At 40.0% G+C, this 16,731-nt stretch overlaps 1 protein-coding gene across 1 annotated transcript in view; it reads left to right on the forward strand.

Moving 5' to 3' along the window:
* The first annotated feature begins 2,378 nt into the window (after window positions 1-2,378).
* Window positions 2,379-16,731, forward strand: part of IGFBP2 (insulin like growth factor binding protein 2) — a 73,294-nt gene continuing 58,941 nt past the window's right edge. Inside the window, exon 1 of the mRNA XM_039321854.1 lies at window positions 2,379-2,847. Within this exon, the coding sequence (XP_039177788.1) occupies window positions 2,445-2,847 (403 nt within the window). The 5' untranslated portion in view covers window positions 2,379-2,444. The remainder of the gene's footprint in view (window positions 2,848-16,731) is intronic.

Raw genomic sequence — 16,731 nt, forward strand, 5'->3', positions numbered from 1 at the left:
CAATTTAATTCTATATATATATATATCCAAGAGGTATATATGTATTGTCTGTCTATCTATCTATCTATCTATCTATCTATCTATCTATCTATCTATCTATCTATCTATTTATTTATCTATCTAATCTAGGCTAGCATTTGAAATAGTGCTCTGAAGTATAATCAGAGTATAATCCATGGAAGTACTACCAGGAACTGAAATAGCAAACTCAGGAAAGTGCCACTCCTGCCCCCTTTTGAGAAGAGTTGAGGAGACCTATAATTATCCCACTTACAGAATTTGCTTATCTGCCATGTCGTGTTTAAATCAGGGCTATATTCTGACAAGTGCATTACTAATTTAGGCTTCAATTCTATACCCACTTACCTGGGAGTGGGAGTAAACTCAATGGAACGTTATTCTGGGTGAGCTTACATAGGATTGGATTATTAAAAGATTTCTCTAGGCTATAATTAACACCAGTGAAATGGAACAATAAAATCAGGCTTCCAGCAGGTGTTTTTTTTTTTTCCTGGTAAGTGTATTTAAAAGAATTAGGCCCTATTAGATGCAGTGTTTGCATTTCTGGAGTTCAAAAGCCCTTTTAGTTTTTGAATCCAAAGTGCTGCATAGCCTTAGGATTCAATATTCTTTTTAATATCATCATCTGATATTTCTCTAACAGAGCTTAAGCAAGTTCTCTTAATTGCTTGAGGCATTAATTACAGCTTAAAGTATTTTCAAAGCCATGTGTGTGTTTGGTTTGGGAGCAGGAATTATTATGGCTTAGTTTTGAACTTTAGAATTCTTTTTTAAAAGAGTATTTTCCAGGAGGTATTTTAGAAGTTGCACATTTATTTCCAGTCTTCTATAATGCTAGTGGTGTTTCTTAAGATGATTGGGTGCGGCCCATGCTGAATGGCTGAATTATCAAGAGACTGAGTGTGAAATAAAAGTGTTGCTCTTTTTTGGAGGGGCAGATCTATCTTTTCCATCCCCAAAAAGCTGACAAGGTGGGATATGGATGATGTGGAGATGTTTCTCCATCATTTTATGAGCTTTAAACCTTTAAAGAGAAAAATCAAACACTTTCAAATATTTAGAATTAACATAAAGGACTCACAGGTTATAAGTGTGATTGGTATAATATAGCCTGAAAGCAGCCCAGAGTCACCTTTTAGGGGAGATGGGCAGCATAAAAAATTTAAAAATAAAATAAACATAAAGGAAACAATCTTTTTTTTTTCTCCAAGAAGGCATGTGGTCCTTCACATGTCAGTGTAATCTGCCTAGACATATTGCCCATTATCACTTTGTTTATATATCATCTCAAGAAAGGACTCAGAATTACTACCAGGTCTGTCCTTGTCAAAGGATATCAGAGACTGTGCTCAAACTGTTTGATTCTGCCACCATCCCTTTAATCTCCTACATGCTGTTGTGGTGGGGACATCACCATAAGAAGCGTATAGTTTTCCAATGTAAGCCACCGAAGGTTACAAAACATATCTACAAGCTGGTAACAACCATTATTGTGTTTATGCTCATTTCCATCAACTGACTGGGGCCAAGGCTCCAAAGTGGTTTAGGATTTCACATTTTATAATCTCATAAATTACCTCTTGATGGCACTGTTCCTTAAAGGAGGTAAAAGCCCAGCTCAAATGAAGATAATGATGATGAAGATGATTATGATGACAACTAAGTTTTTTAAAAAAATGTATTTCCTCAAAAAATTAAGTCCTACGTAGACCCCCCCAACCAGAGTAAATCCTAACAGCACAATGCAAAACAAAACAACAACAAAAAAAGAGTAAGCAAGAAGCTCTTCTTTTAGTTCCCCAACTAAATATATTTATTTGCACATTTATTTGATAACCGGGATTTACAAGTAGCTTTCGGTCACTTTATTTCCATGGGGATGCTCTGAAGGTAGACTACATAAATTTTGTAGGAAAGCACAGTAAATGAAATCAAAACTTCAGACTAGCAGAAGATGAGCGAATATCTGGGTCAATCCCAGCTCGAACGGCCAACAGGCGACAATAGCTTAATGAAACGGGTATAGGAACCGGGGTCCCAATTCTCCTCCGGGGACCTCTTTGGCGAAACTATTCTCGTCATGCCCCTACGTGGGAGAACCAGCCGAACCTGGAAGAAACTCCCGGGGGAAAGCCCGGATATACTATATAAATGGTTGTCTCGCTTGTGGAATTGATGCCTGCCACGTAGGTGGAGGGGTGGGGGAGGGTTAGGGTTAGGGTTAGACAGGAGCACGCGAGGAGATGAGCCGGGGGGAGGGGGGCTGCGAGGGCGCGGCTCCCTCGGCAGGCCGCACCAGCTGAGAGGGTGGAGCGTCGCCCGTCCGCCTGCCTCTAGGACCCAGCGGTGCCGGGCTCCCTCCAGTCGCTCGCTTAGCAGCACCTGCCCAGCCGGCATTCAGTCAAGCGGTTGCCGCCGCCAGGATGGTGCAGCTGCCGCAGCTGGTCGTCGCCTCCTCCTACTTGTGGCTCGGGCTGGGCTGGTGGGCGTCTTTGCCGCCAACCGGACTGGCGCTGCCCGAGGTGCTGTTTCGTTGCCCGCCTTGCACCGCCGACCGCCTCGCCGCCTGCCCTGCCACCGGACTCGAGACCGCCGCCTGCCTGGAGCTAGTGCGGGAGCCCGGCTGTGGCTGCTGTTCAGTTTGCGCCCGCTTCGAGGGGGAACCCTGCGGGGTGTACACGCCACGTTGCGTCTCCGGGTTCCGCTGCTACCCGAGTCCCGGCGCTGAGCTGCCCCTTCAGGCGCTGGTGCAGGGACAGGGCACCTGCGCCCGATGGAGCGACGCGCCCGAGTACGGAGCCACCACCGTCGAGCACCCCGGGGCGGGTGAGTGGAGGGTCTCCGCGGGGTGGACTAAGGCTAAGGCGGGCTTCCGGGGAAGCGAGCGAGGAGCACCTTGAGGTTAGGGACCCTTGGCTAAGAATGACCCTTCTAGTCCTGTTTCAACTCAGGACTGGCTTTCTGAGTATGTGCCAAGTGCTTTCTCCCAAACTGGAAGGATGAAGGGTTTCCAAACTCTTAACTATTCCCCAAAACGACTTAGATCCGGACTAAACAATGATAATTTATTGAACCAAGTGTCAGGGCTGAGTAATCTCACTGTCCTCTTCTAAGATTGTAGGTAAGAATTTTAAGGCAAAATTGAGAGCCTCAACATCTCCGGAGGTAATTAAGTTAAATTCTAAGATTAATTACATGGGAGAATTTCCCAAATTTGGACTTGACATTAGGAAAAGCAAAGTGACTTGCCTGCCAAGGTGTATTGTAATTATTTAATACTGCAATTCCAGAGCTCAAGGTTGCAACAAGACTTTTTTCTTAACATTTGCAGTGTCAGATGAAGCGAAGAAAATATTCTCTGAAGACCCTGATGATGTTTTGGATTTTGCATTGTTGTGTCTTTCTTGATACAGAAAATAAATTATGGGGAGCTGGGCAAAAGTTGAGAATAGATCAGTTTAGTGGGACCTTGAGAATTATATCAGAGTTTTTGTGGATTTAAGTTACTGCATGGTTGAGCAAAAAATGAGAATAGAGTAGTTTGGTGGGAACTTAAGAAACATATCAGAGTTTGGGTGGGAATATGAATAACGTACTTCTTTAAGTACCAGAGACTACAAGTGGCTCAAGCAAGCTGGCTTAACTGAGAAGCAACTTGGGTGAGGAATTTAGGAGTGTGTGTAGAAGAGACCTCTGGAGCCTGTAGATAGAAGTCTGGGAGCAAAGAATGGTGATTGGATCAATAATGTGAATGTGGGGTTACTGACTGAGAGAACAGAATGGAAAGCAGGAGGGAAAGCCAATCTAAAACGAATAGGAGAAGAGAATGGAAGAGGAGATTCTAAGGAACAGGGCACAGTTAGCTAATGAGAGGATTATAATTGATGCAAATATTCAGGGAGAATTTGGTTTAAAAAAAAAAAAGCCCGGGAGTAAATTAACTGAGAATTTAGATGTGGTGTTAACTGTACAAATGGAAATAATTGAATGGTGAGAACTAAACAAAAATAATAGGGATTTGAAGAAGAGATATGTTTTGCTGGGAGACTGCAAGTAAAAAGTAAGGAAGTAGGAAGTTGGATTAGATAAGATACATAAGATAAGATAACCTTTATTGTCATTTTTTTACTGTGGGCACAACGGCACACATCAAAAATGAAATTTAGTTGCCCGCTCTCAAAGTGAAACACATACATGACACTCACCTAAACATACTATGAACAACTTATGTACAGACCCACATCTCTACATACCATATACGTAGCAAATAAATATTAAATACTGTCCATCTTGAATGTATAATGGAAGGAGGAAGCAAGGAGATTGATGATAAAATGGAAATTGGGTTTCTAATCTGAGAGTGCAGAGAAACAGATGGACATAATTATTTTATTTGTAGCTCTTTGCAGAGTTATTAATATTTTCACTTGCTTAAAATATATGTTTTTAGTGGGTCTTTAGAGTTTTTTCTGCTGTGGGGTCCTGGACTTCAATCACAAAGCCCTCTTCTGATGACAGCACAGATGCCATTTTGTGGATACAGCTTGTATGTGTGGATGCAGAATGAAATAATCGAATTCTCAACTATATCATGCTTGGCTGGAGAGCACAAGATTCTGTTTCAGAGAGGTCCTTTGTAAAATATTGCAATGAATTGCAGAAATGCTACATAACATTTTTTTGAGATGCTGGTTTATTATGCAGCTTTTTAAAAAACTATTCTCAAGAAACTGACAGTTTGAAATTCAGGAATCAGAATTCTGAACTGGGTTTCCAATACTACCCTTGTAAGTCCTTTCCCCTTGTAATACTTTTAATGATAAGAGCATTAAAAGAACGCTTCTGTAGTATTGGAAACCCAGTTCAGAATTCTGATCTCTGAATTTCAAACTTTATTTTAAGTTTCTTGAGAGTAATTTGATAATTACTTTATAGTGTTTTTGGTGTCAGTATATATTGTAGATGTGCTGAAGAGACATAGGGAGCCATGGTTTGCTAACTTATATCCCCAGTGGTATTTAAGGACATTTTTAATAGATTATGGAAAACACACTGTAAAATGATATATCCATGTCAAATTCAACTGCCTCATGAACTGTCTTAGGACACAGTGTACATATTTAATTGTTTGTAATCTCCAAAATCCATTGTGACCAGAGGGCACGGCAATTTACCATTTAAAAGCTTATCTTGACTGTCTTAGCTTAAAGCCTTTCAGCTCAAATAGTTAATTATAGTGAAATTAAAACTTATTCTGCCTGAGGTAAAGAAAGAAGAATGCTATTATGGCTAGGATTAGAAGAAACTCTGTCCCAAAACTATCCAGGCCCCTTAGTTGTATATACAGCATTTCTTTTACAAAATATTTATTCTATGTAATTCTCAAATTCTTCTTAAACTCTATATATCTATGTGACATACGGTATGTTCCTATGTCTCCATGCTTAGTCAAAAAGGATTCCTTCTAAATTTAGTGGGCCTTAAAGTTAGTTAGTCTCTTTCGGGTTACAGGTATAAAGGATATAACAGGTATAAAGGATAGGTCTTATGCGAATTAGGGGACTTTCAAAAAAATCAGCATCAGAAAGGGATCTAAAGGGAATTTCAAATATAGTTAACACTTGACTGAAATAATTCTTCTATAATCAGTGTTTTATACCAAACTATTTCATCAACATAGCTTGGTAGGAGTTTTTAAAAATACTTTTGTAATAATATTTACACTTGATTTTTATGACATAACTTTTGCATGTTTGCTGTTATTTTTTGTATTGTGTCAAGAGGTGATTGAAGAAGACACACAACATAACTTTAATAGTATTGCATTGCTTTAAAGTACAAACATTTAGAGGAAAGCACAGCTTGCTTAATTTTTTTTCCTGAGGAAATAGGTTAATAGATAATCGGATTATTTAAAAAAATTTGAGTAAAGAGAAATTTCTAAACAGAAACCATCTTTATTCATTACACATTCCAAAATAATGCTTGCAAAAGATGAACTAGTGATGAGAGTTTTTCTGTTATAAATGGATTGGAAGAATGAGAAGGAACCACTTTTGCTGAATTTGAATTTCAGTGTAAGACACAGAGGTTTAAGGTCCTTCTTTCAAACTGGGGAGAAATCAAGTTGAATTTAATATAATCTGAATTGAACATACTTTGGCAAGAGCACCCTTATCTGCCAAAATCCAGATGCTGATTTAAAGCCTTGAGTATATTCAGAATAAAAAAATAACAGAATTAGAAGGGACCTTGGAGGTCTTCTGGTCCAACTCCCTGCTCAAGCAGGAGACCCTATACCATTTCAGACAAGTGGATGTCCAGTCTGTTCATAAAAGCTCGTAGTAATAGAGCACCAACAACTTCTGAAGGCAAACTGTTCCACTAGTTCCGTGGTGGCGAACCTATGGCACGCGTGCCACAGGTGGCACGCGGAGCCATCTCTGGTGGCACATGAGCCATTGCTGGGCCAAGCTGCTCCCTCCTCCTCTCTGCGCATGCGCAGTCTGGGAATAGGCGAGAGGCTATAAAAGGAGCAACTTTTGGTGGAAGCAGAATTTGCTGCAGACAGTGAGAGAGTGAGCACGAGTCGGACTGGACAGCAAGCGAGCATGAGCTGACAGCTCGTGGCCATGCCCACTCAGTAGCCATGCCCACCCGGCACCTGGCAATGCATAAGTGGGTTTTGAGTTGCAGTTTGGGCACTCAGTCTCTAAAAGGTTCGCCATCACTGCACTAGCTAATTGTTCTCACTATTAAATTTTTTTCCCCTTAGTTCTAGGTTGCTTCTCTCCTTGATTAGTTTCTATCTATTGTTCCTTGTCTTGCCTTCTGGTGCTTTAGGTTGACCCCTCTTTTCTTTGTTGCAGCCCCTCAAATATTGGAACACTACTATCATGTCACTCCTAGTCCTTCTTTTCACTAGACTAGACAAACTCAGTTCCTGCAACCGCTCTTCATATGTTTTAGCCTTCAGGCCTCTAATCACCTTGATGCTCTTTCCAGAGTCTCAACATTTGTTTTATAATGAGGCGACCAAAACAGAATACAGTATTCTGTGGTCTGAGGCTTTATAAAGCAGTAGTAAAATTTCACATGATCTTGATTCTATCCTTCTGTTAATGTAACCTAGGATGGCATTGTCTTTTTTGGCTGCTGCCGCACACTGCTGACTGATATTTAAGGACTCCAAGGTCTCTATCACAGTTACTGCTATTGAGCCAGGTTTCACCTAATCTGTGCCTGTAAATTTGGTTTTTCTTGCCTAAGTGTAAAACTTTATTTTTCTCTCCATTGAATTTCATTTTGTTAGATAGGGCATAGTGTTCAAGTCTGTTGAGATCAGTCTGGATCTTGAGTTTATATTCTGGGGTGTTAGCTATTTCTGCCAGTTTAGTGTTGTCTGTAAATTTCATTAATTCCTCTTCTATTCCTTCATCCAAATCTTTTATGAAGATATTGAAGAATGTACTAGGTTGGAATTTCTCATTTTGTAGGTTGAGTTTTAGAGTGGCTAGAGTTGCCTCTAGACCCTTTACTTTTTCTTCCAGTAATTCATTTAGTTTATATTTGGTACATGTGTTGTATGTGGTACATGTTTATCCCATGGATTCTTGATTATTTGTACTGTATAGAGAAATTCAGGAGGAGTGAGCCTTTTCTTAATTGAGGACAGGAATGCAATTCCTAAAATAAGGAGTGAGTAGCTCATTTTATCCCTGATGAGAGTCAGGAAAGTTGCAGGAATCAAACAAGGAATAAGAGTGAATATGCATCTACTATGGGCTTTGGGGTTGTTTAATCTTCTACTAAAGCCTGTGCAATCCAGTCAAGCTTCATGTAGGAAGAAATGCAAACAATCTGTGGAAAGAATAAATGCCACTTACAGTCCAGGAGTATTCTCCTGAACTGTGTAATAGTTGTGGGAATCAAAATAATGGTTCAAGTACAATTATGACCCTTGGGGTTAAGATTTATAAAATTGTGAATAATTCATCTTGCTTCATAAAAGTACTTAATTAAAACTAGACTAACTTCAACAATCCCTAATTGGTGTTTAATTGGAGTTCTTGCCTCAGTTCTATTAAGTCAACAAAGATGACATTCTATTTACTGCCTCAACCCATGTCTATAGTCAAACACTGCCAGCTGGTCTCAATGTATTCTTCCAAATCCTCTGTGAAGTGACTTTGTGAATTTTATTCCACTTTTTTTAATAAGATAAATTTTAAATTGACCCCATTTCATAAAGATTTGCAATTGTCTTCCTATTGATATGAAAATATTTCCATTGTTCCTATTTCTAAGATATGTCTTCATACTCTAATAACTGTATACAAGTAGTTCTGAAAGCTCTTAGTAAAGAAATTGCTACAGTTATGTACATGGGCACTTGGGTCCACTAAGCTTAAAAACCCTTAACTGTTTATTGAACTGTCAAGATACTATGACTGTCAGCATTCTCATAAACATATTTGATGGAATTGCTTAGCATTTGAAAGAGAATGACATGCAGTAAACCTAAAAATCTTCTCCCAAAAAGTTTCTTCTACATACCATCTGGCATTTTTACCTTGTTTTTCCCATTTTTATTCTCTTTAGTCTTATTTTGTTAACCTACTGTACTTCAGTTCACTATCAACGGTGTGCTTTGGCTATCTGACAAAAGGAACCTACATGATTGCATGCTACAACAAATCTGATGTTTGCAAAGTGTCCTGGGACATTAGCTTTATTATCCTTAGTGCTAGTGAGTCTATAAAAGTTTGGGTTTTTCTGACTTGATTTTTTCCATATTTTTTTAAACTGCCTAATAACCTGAATATCACTGGTCATTTAATACTTTGCCAAGTGGATTATTGGCTCATCTGTCATAAAAATTGGACTTATCAGGCAGCCCATTTTACTTCCTTCCCCCATGTGACCAAAGAGAAGGGGTGGGTAGAATGGCTACTACCTTTAAGAACTAAATAATAATTTTGATAATATAGAACTACTGAATTACTAATACACATAAAGTAATGAATTTTATTTAGAAGTTATGATTTGTGTATTTCTCTTTTTCTATGGGTGATGCATGTTTGAAAAGCATTTACATACTTAAAACAGAATTATACTTCTAACATGACATGTGCTGTACAGGTACATAGCTTAGATTTAGAAAGAGTGGTTAAAGTGATCGCCTGCTCACTCTGTCCCTTTGGTCACAACAAAACAAGAATGAGTTTATGTTCTGAGCAGGAATAATATCAGGGTCAGAGGTCTGAATCTATAGTTCATTTCAAGAGGAAACAATTACAGAGTGCTAAGGAAAGATTGCAGAGGTTTGCTCTTCATTCTCCTGGGAAATAAAGGTGGAAGACATTTTCTTTGCAACCTTCAATCTCTTCTGGAATGAAGTGGTAGAAAAGTTGTGACCTTCTCTGGAATTTAGCCTTTGGCCTGATGCTACATTAGCTTTCAACTCAGAGGATTTTACAACTTCTGCTGATGTAGACTCCAGTAATTGCAGTGCCCTGTTCCATCAGATTCATGTTACAAAGCATGTTTAGACTCGGACTGGGTAAAGGATTGTTCATTTCTTTTAAAGCTGAATGGTTTTGGAAGCAAGATGGAAAATCCCTGAGTAAAACTTTGAATATAAGTTAGATTGCAATTTCGTTATTAAAATTAAAACGGGATTAAATTTAAAATGGATATTAGAATAACCTGTATAGAGTCAATATCGTTTCTTCCCGGAGTTACCCTGTGGTAAGATGGGCAGCCAATACATTTTATGAATAAATTATAAATAAATTTTGGATTTAGTATATGACACTTTACAGAAACCAAAACAGTATCTTCTTATCCGATCATCATTATATAAATCCCAGATATTTTAGGTCTAGTTTTTAAAATTGCTATCCATTTAAATAATAATTTAAACAGACTGGTAACACTAGGTAGAATTTTGACATCTTTTTTATTTTTAAGCCAAATATACTTCCAATTCTTTATCTTAATGTTATGTCCCCGATAGCTGTTTAAGTCACAACTACACTCAGTGATTCTCAGTTACATTACTCTTTATTTCCCCTATGCCAATTCTTCTACCTAGTTCCATGCACATCAAAATACTGTTTAGTCTGTCCATCTAATTGATTTTTATGGTACTCTAAGAACACAGTTATTCAGTTTGATATTGGATGTTCTTACGTATCTAGAAGCATTACAAAATTTAGTGGCCTTTAAAAAAAACTGAACAGTGAGTCTCTACTGTTGTGTCTGGAGAAAAGTTTTCTTTTTTATTACTTGGATTTGTGAATTGATCGAATGAGTTTATGAAATATACTTAACTACTGAATATACTCCAATTATATAGTACTATGAAAGTATAGTTATTGAGGGGCTTCTTTTTGTTTAATATATAAATTGCTTGGAAAGGGCAGCACTAAATGCATTTTGTGAGAGCAAATAGTGAATTGCTATTGAATTAGATGGAGCAAAAGGACAGCTCTAGCCACAAATACACAGACAATTGACAATCTGAATATAAACAGTTCCCACAGCAGTTTCAGTGTATAATTGGGCAATTGTATGCAGCATATTTGCAGGAGTCCCACAATGACATATAAATTCTTTCTTGCATTGATGCATTTCTAAACTGATATGCATTTTTGAATCAGCATCTTTCGCTGATTTGTCTGCCATGGCTATAGCTAAACGGAGATATAGTGGAACTGCTTTCTCCCAGGTAATATTTCATTTAAAGTATAATAGTGCATTGAGCCCATATTTAAAAATAAATGGCTATAGCATCATTTCCCATTTCATTACATTTATTTAATGATTAAATTTTAGGTGGTCCATAGCTTGCCTTCAGAAGTTGTAGGTATTTCATCGCTGGAGGTTTTTAAGAAAAGACTGGACAGCCACCTATCTGAAATGGTATAGGGTCTCCTGCTTGAGCAGGGGGTTGGACTAGAAGACCTCCAAGGTCTCTTCCAGTTCTATTCTGATTCATTATTATTGTGTAGACTGTTACAGTGATTTCTATGGCCAAATTATCTAAACTAACTGATTCTCTGAATAAGCTAGTCAAGCATCAAGAATTCTCATACAACTGTGGACTCTCTTGTATGTTTTTATTTTTTTACATGACATGTAAAACTGGTCTACCACGCCACGGTTGACAATTTCCAAAAGGTTAAAGACCACAACTCTTGTCCTATTGGAAAGCTGCAGAAATATACCCACTGATGAGACAATATCACCAGAAAGAACAGAGGTAATGTTCTGGCCCATTTTCTCTAAGAGGGAAGAACTGGTGTTTTAGAGGTGTAAATAGAATAGGGAGTCTACCTTTAAATCCCTAACATCCTTCCTCTAAACCAGTGGTTCTCAACCTTTCTAATGCCATGACCCCATGATACAGTTCCCCATGTTGTGGTGACCCCCAAGTGGGTGTGGCCACCAATAAGAGGGAGTAGGACAGCTAGGGAAAAGGGAAAAAAATGGCAGACAGCGTGGTTTGGCGACCCCCGTGAAATGGACCCCCCACAGGTTGAGAACCACTGCTCTAAACAGTCTCAAACTGCACTGCTGCAATAAATCCAGCTGTTTCAATGCCAGATTTCAGTGATATGAGCTGGGCTTAGTTTAGGAAGTTTATAGTGCTCTTTTAACAGTAGAAATGTGAAAGATTTCCCTCCCAGAAGTCTTCAATTCCCATTGCTAAATGTAGAAGATAAAATTATACTTCTAAAATTTTGTCATTTTCTGCTGAATTTCTATAGCAAAACCTTGGCTTGCAAGAATGTAGTAAATGTGGTTTTGGAAAGTGCATGTCTTGCTTATTCAGTGTCATGCATCTGATCCACCTAATGCCTTTGATCCATCTGATTTCAAATATCTCTGCAAGCAGTATTGGCATAAAGTAGCCTGGAGTGTGAAAAGGAAGAGAAAAGATCTCTTCTGAGAATGATTGACAAGAGATTACTCCTGCAGGAATGCATCTGTCAAAGAGAAGAAGTGTTCAGCCTTACCTATCAGATTTCCTATTGACTTCTAGTTTCTTATTGATCTAAAATATTTAATATTTCACATCTTCTGCCTTCTAAACCTCTCAACTATCACAGGACTGTAGATTTCAGCTCGGTATTCAAAACCATCATTCCAGATAGTCTTCACACTAAACTAAATCAGCTAGCTGTGTCTAACCACACTTGTAAGTGGATCATAAGCTTTCTAACAGACAGGAAATAGCAAGTGAAGCTAGGCAAAATCACATCAGATATCAGTACACAAGGCCCCCCCCAGGGCTGTGTGCTCTCTCTCCACTTCTCTCTATATACCAATGACTGCATCTCAAAAGATCCCTCTGTTAAAATACTGAAGTTTGCAGATGATACAACAGTGTATCATTGTCTCATTCAAGACAATGACCAATCTGCATACAGACAGGAGGTTAAACAACTAGCCTTGTGGTGTGGCCAGAACAATCTTGAATTGAACACACTCAAAACTGTAGAAATGATAGTAGATTTTAGGAGAAACCCAACTATTCTACCACCTCTTACAATACTAGACAACACAGTATCAACAGTAGAGACCTTTAAGTTTCTAGGTTCTATAATATCTCAAGATTTAAAATGGTCATCTAACATAAAAAATGTCATCAAAAAAGTACAACAAAGAATGTTCTTCCTGTGCCAACTCAGAAAGCTCAGACTGCCCAAGGAGCTGCTGATACAGTTCTACAAAGGAATGAATGAGTCTGTCATTTGCACCTCTACAACTATCTGGTTTGGATCTGCAACCCAACAAGACAGACACAGACTTAAAAGAAATGTTAGAACTGCAGAAAAAACAATTACTACCAGCCTGCCTTCCATTGAGGACCTTTATACTGCATGAGCAAGAAAGAGGGCTGTGAAAATATCTACAGACCCCTCACACCCTGGACACAAACTATTTCAACTTCTTCCCTCAAGATGACACTATAGGGCATTGCACACCAGAACAACTAGACATAAGGACATTTTTTTTCCCCATGCCTCTGCTTAACAACTAATTCCTACAACACCGTCAAACTACTTAGTAAAGCCGCATTACTATTATTCTCCTCATCTTTCCTATTACCTATTCTTATCTTCTTATGACTATAACTTGGTTGCTTGTATCTTACAATTTATATTGTTTTTGGTATCCTAGTATGATTTATGTTGTTTGCTTAGCTAGTATTCTATGACTATCACTAAGTTGCATCTTATGGTTTATGATGAAGTGTTATATTTTATGATTTATGATGAATGTATTTTCATGTTTATGGTCATGATTTATCACTACAGTATTACTTATATGTACACTGAGAGCTTATGCATCAGAGACAAATTCCTTGTGTGTCCAACCACACTTGGCCAATAAAAAATTCTATTCTATTCTGTTCTATTCTAAACCTCTCAACTATCACAGGAAGATAAAAAGTCTTCTCCTTTCTCCAAAATGAGTTCAATAGCAGACAAGTTCATATATGGCATCACTTTACTTTTGTGATAGTTCAGAATAAAGATCACTTTTCTGATATTGATAAGAGCAGGATAAGCACTAAGAAAAAGATAGAACAAGTTTTTAAGGACATTTTAGACCAGTGGTTCTTAACCTGGGTGATATCGCCTCCCAGGGGGCGATTTCATTTTTCAGGTGGGGCGAAAGAACGAAAAGGGGGCAATAAGGGGGCGATGGAGCAAGAAGTTTTGGGGATACATTTGAGCCTTCCCCTGCGGCTCCAAGCCTCCTCTGCCATTTGCAGAGAGAGACAGAGACAGAGAGGCACTTGTGCCTCCCTCCCTCTCTCTCTCTCTCTCTCTCTCTCTCATGCGGATTTGCCCCCTCGCAGGGCTCCTGATTGGCCCTGTACCCGGGTGTCTCGCCCTCTGGGAGAAGTGTGGCCAGGAAGTCCCTTTCTCTGGCTGGCCCCATCCGAGGTGCACATGGCCGGGGAACCGCGTGGTGAAGCCCCGGGATCCCCACTGGGAGCAGCCCATCAGAGCCTCAGCTGAGTGGGCCAGCCTTCCCGCAAGCCATGGCCAGAGGGAGAGCAGCCCTTGTGATCCCCAGCTGCAGGACCGTTGGCCCAGCTGGCCGGAAAGGCATGCCAGAGTCGCGGCTGCTTTGTCGGCGACGAATGTGAGGTGAGCAGAAGATGGGAGGAGAGAAAGGGAGGGGGAAGGCATTTTCCAACCAGCAGCAAAAGAGCCCTGGCCGGACTCATGGAAGCGCCTCCTCCTGGGGCCCGGGGCCGGCTTCCTTGCCCTCCTCCTCCTCCCCTTCTTCCTCCTGCTGCCGCCCAGGTGGCAGTCCCGGCTGGGGCGGTGGCATCGTTCCCTGAATGACGCTGGTGGGTCACGGATTGCTGGGAGTGCCGTGCGGTGCAGAGTGGCCCCAGCTCGACAGACCTACTGGCAGCACGGGAGGCTCCAGCATTGGTCCTGGCGGGAGGCAGATCATTGCTCCGGTTCCGACTGAGGATGCCGGAGGCATGGGAGAAGGTTTGGCGATGCAGCTAACAGAGAATGTTCTGCAAATGCCCTGCAACTTAAGCCTGGGGACGCCAGTGGCACGAGGGGAGGCTTGGTGATGCAGCCGATGGGCGGGGCATTCCACAGATGCCCCATGGCCTTGACTTGAGCCTGGGGACGCCAGCGGCACGTGGGATGGCCTGCCAATGTGACCGTGAGCTGGGGCGTCCCCGCAGTCCCAGCGGGCAGTGGAGCTGGGTGCCTCCAGTGGCAATAGGGGGTCTTCTGCTGCCTCCTGCCCCCCTCCCTGCACCTTTGGCACCCTCTGCCTTTCGTTCTCTCTCTCTCTCTCTCTCTCTCTCTCTCTCCTCACCTGGAGAAAGAAGGAGGAGGGAGAGGAAAGAGAGAAAGAGAGAGGGAGAGGGGAAAGAGAAAAAGAGAGAGAAAGAGAGAGGAAAGAGAGAGAGAAAGCGCAAGTGCCTCTCTCCCTCCCTCCCTCCCTCCCTCTCTCTCTCTCTCTCTGTCTCACACACACACACACACACACACACACACACACACACACTGAATGGGGAAGAGGACTGGCAGACCAAGGACAGAAAGAGGGAGAGGGAGGGAGGGAGGGAGAGAGAGAGAGAGAGAGAGAGAGAGAGACCCTTTTGACATCTAAAATGAAGATAACACTTCATTTTACCTTTATATAATAAAGGTAAAAAAAGGATATATGCAGTGTTATCTTCATTTTAGATGTCAAAAGGGTTTTGCGGCTCCCAGTGTTTTGTTTTCAGTGGTCATTACATTTAAGTGTCTTGAATAAATAAGATAATAATGAAACACATGTATTACGAAATTTGGGAATAAAGTGACGGGTGGCACTAAAATTTTTCACACAGTTGAGATATGGGAAAAAGATTGGAAATAAATTATTTGCATCATATGTCCTGATGACAATTTTAAAGAAAACAAAAAATGTGTTTGCATTATTTCCTATGTTGTGATTGAGAGGTTATGTTGGGGGAGGGGGGCGGTGACAACTTCCTCATTGGCTCAAGGGGGCGATTTGTTCAAAAAGATTAAGAACCACTGTTTTAGACCACTACATATTTTTCTAAATATTTTAATCTTTTTTTACTTATATAAACTAAATTTGGGTGCCAAATAACATGTGTAACTAAATTAAATCCCTTTTGCTGAATTATTATTGTTGCTTCTTCCAACCTTTTGAGTAGATAGGATATATGGGCAAATAAAGAGGCAGGCTTTATGTATAGCACCATTGGTTCTGGGTTGCACTACAGCTTGGTCCATAGTGTCTATTGAAGAAATCTCTTGGGTAAATAAACATAATGCTATTCCAAAGCATCAGTTGAATCAGAAAAGATCCCCCAGACTAAAAGATATAGCTAATTATTTTAATATCTATAGTGTAATCATTAGCTGAAGTGATGCAATCAATTTCTTAATTTAAGTCTACTGAAGCCAAAAATAAATCAGGTATCTGAGATACATCCTCTCATGCATACCCTCCTCAATGTTTATATGCCTTCTTGAGAGGTTTTTTTTTTTTAACTTGGGAAATAACTTATGCTACAAACTTATACAACATGTACATATTATATGAACATGATATGGCCTCCTGGTCAAAATCATGACTGACTAAGCCATCTCAAATTGTCTTATTTATTTGATAGACTTGTGTTCTATCTTTTCTCTAGGAGCTCAAGGCAACTTACAGGTGGTACAGTATTCCTTTTTGATCCTGATTCTGATCAAAGTAACATTTGATGAAAGGAAAGCTACTTTGAATTTATTCTCTATGTAAATTTGAGAAGTAGATGATTCCTAGACTATATGAATATTAGAACTGAATCTATCTGAGTAATTTTCCCTGCACAGTGTAGCTTGCCTCCAGAGCTCAAGGAAGTTTCACATTCTATGAAACACATGGCAGTCCACCCACATCCCTCCTCCTCCTCAGAGAATGTGCTCACACCTTGCTCTATTTAGTTGGCTTTCCACTCTTCATCTCCATCTGGTGCCTTTCTATTCCAAGTCTGGCATTGGGCCACTTAGAAACAAAAAGGCAAGTCATCGTAACAGGAAAGGAATGTTTAAAAAGACAGCTTTAGCACCCTCAGTTTGTCTTTATAAAAATCATGCATCCGGGACAACTCTTAAATCTTCCTTTATCATATTTATGTGGCTGCCCATC

The sequence above is a fragment of the Crotalus tigris genome, unplaced genomic scaffold, assembly GCF_016545835.1.
Source record: "Crotalus tigris isolate CLP2741 ecotype Arizona unplaced genomic scaffold, ASM1654583v1 scf7180000023829.5930981, whole genome shotgun sequence".
Classification (NCBI taxonomy): Eukaryota; Metazoa; Chordata; class Lepidosauria; order Squamata; family Viperidae; genus Crotalus; species Crotalus tigris.